General features: G+C 41.6%; 1 protein-coding gene across 1 annotated transcript in view; it reads right to left on the bottom strand.

Annotated features, from left to right (window-relative positions):
* LOC107631750 (translocon at the outer membrane of chloroplasts 64) overlaps positions 1–212 on the bottom strand; it is a gene marked incomplete at its 5' end in the record, with an annotated part of 6,470 nt that extends 6,258 nt beyond the window's left edge. Inside the window, 1 exon segment of the mRNA XM_016335293.2 lies at positions 1–212. This exon segment is cut by the window's left edge and continues 183 nt beyond it. Coding sequence (XP_016190779.1) covers positions 1–200 — 200 coding nt within the window.

Here is a 630-nt window from a genome sequence, read left to right as displayed (position 1 = left end):
TCGGAAAGGGCGAAAGTGAGGGCGGTGAGAGGATGAGGAGCCTTGGGAGGAGCGGGCTGGGGCGGAGGGAGCAGCTGAAGCTTCTGAATGAAAGCGCCCAAATCCTGTCTGACAGTGTGCTTGAGCTTCCTGGTAAGGAGCAAGATGCCGGCGATACCCAGCCCCAGCAGCACCCAAACATTCGCCGATTGAGAAGCCATCAATCCTAATGTAAACAAAGATAGGATTGGCAATCCAGCCTAGCTTAACCTAACAGTAATAGCTATTCAGCTGCGTATTATGCTAACAGTGACCAAACTGATCATCCAAGCCTAACTAATTTGTGAATTGTGGATATGAGAATGGGGACTACTTCCTCTTGTTTAATGTTTATTCTTCTTCTATCTCTTCCCCTCGCCTCGCATCCGCCGCCTTTCTTATTCTTCTCTTCTTCCTATCCAGTATATAAGTAAAAACCTCTTTTCAAATATCAATTATCATACAAATTACTAATTAGTATTTCTCAATATTTTATACTAATTCTTAACATTTTACAATGACTTTGTCTTCTCGGGAAATAAAGTTATGAAACAATTATCACTACTTCTGACTTCGATGATTTGTATCTGTACCAAATAAGAAGAAAGAAGA

The sequence above is a fragment of the Arachis ipaensis genome, chromosome B03, assembly GCF_000816755.2.
Source record: "Arachis ipaensis cultivar K30076 chromosome B03, Araip1.1, whole genome shotgun sequence".
Taxonomy (NCBI): Eukaryota; Viridiplantae; Streptophyta; class Magnoliopsida; order Fabales; family Fabaceae; genus Arachis; species Arachis ipaensis.
This window is presented reverse-complemented; position numbering and strand designations above follow the sequence as displayed.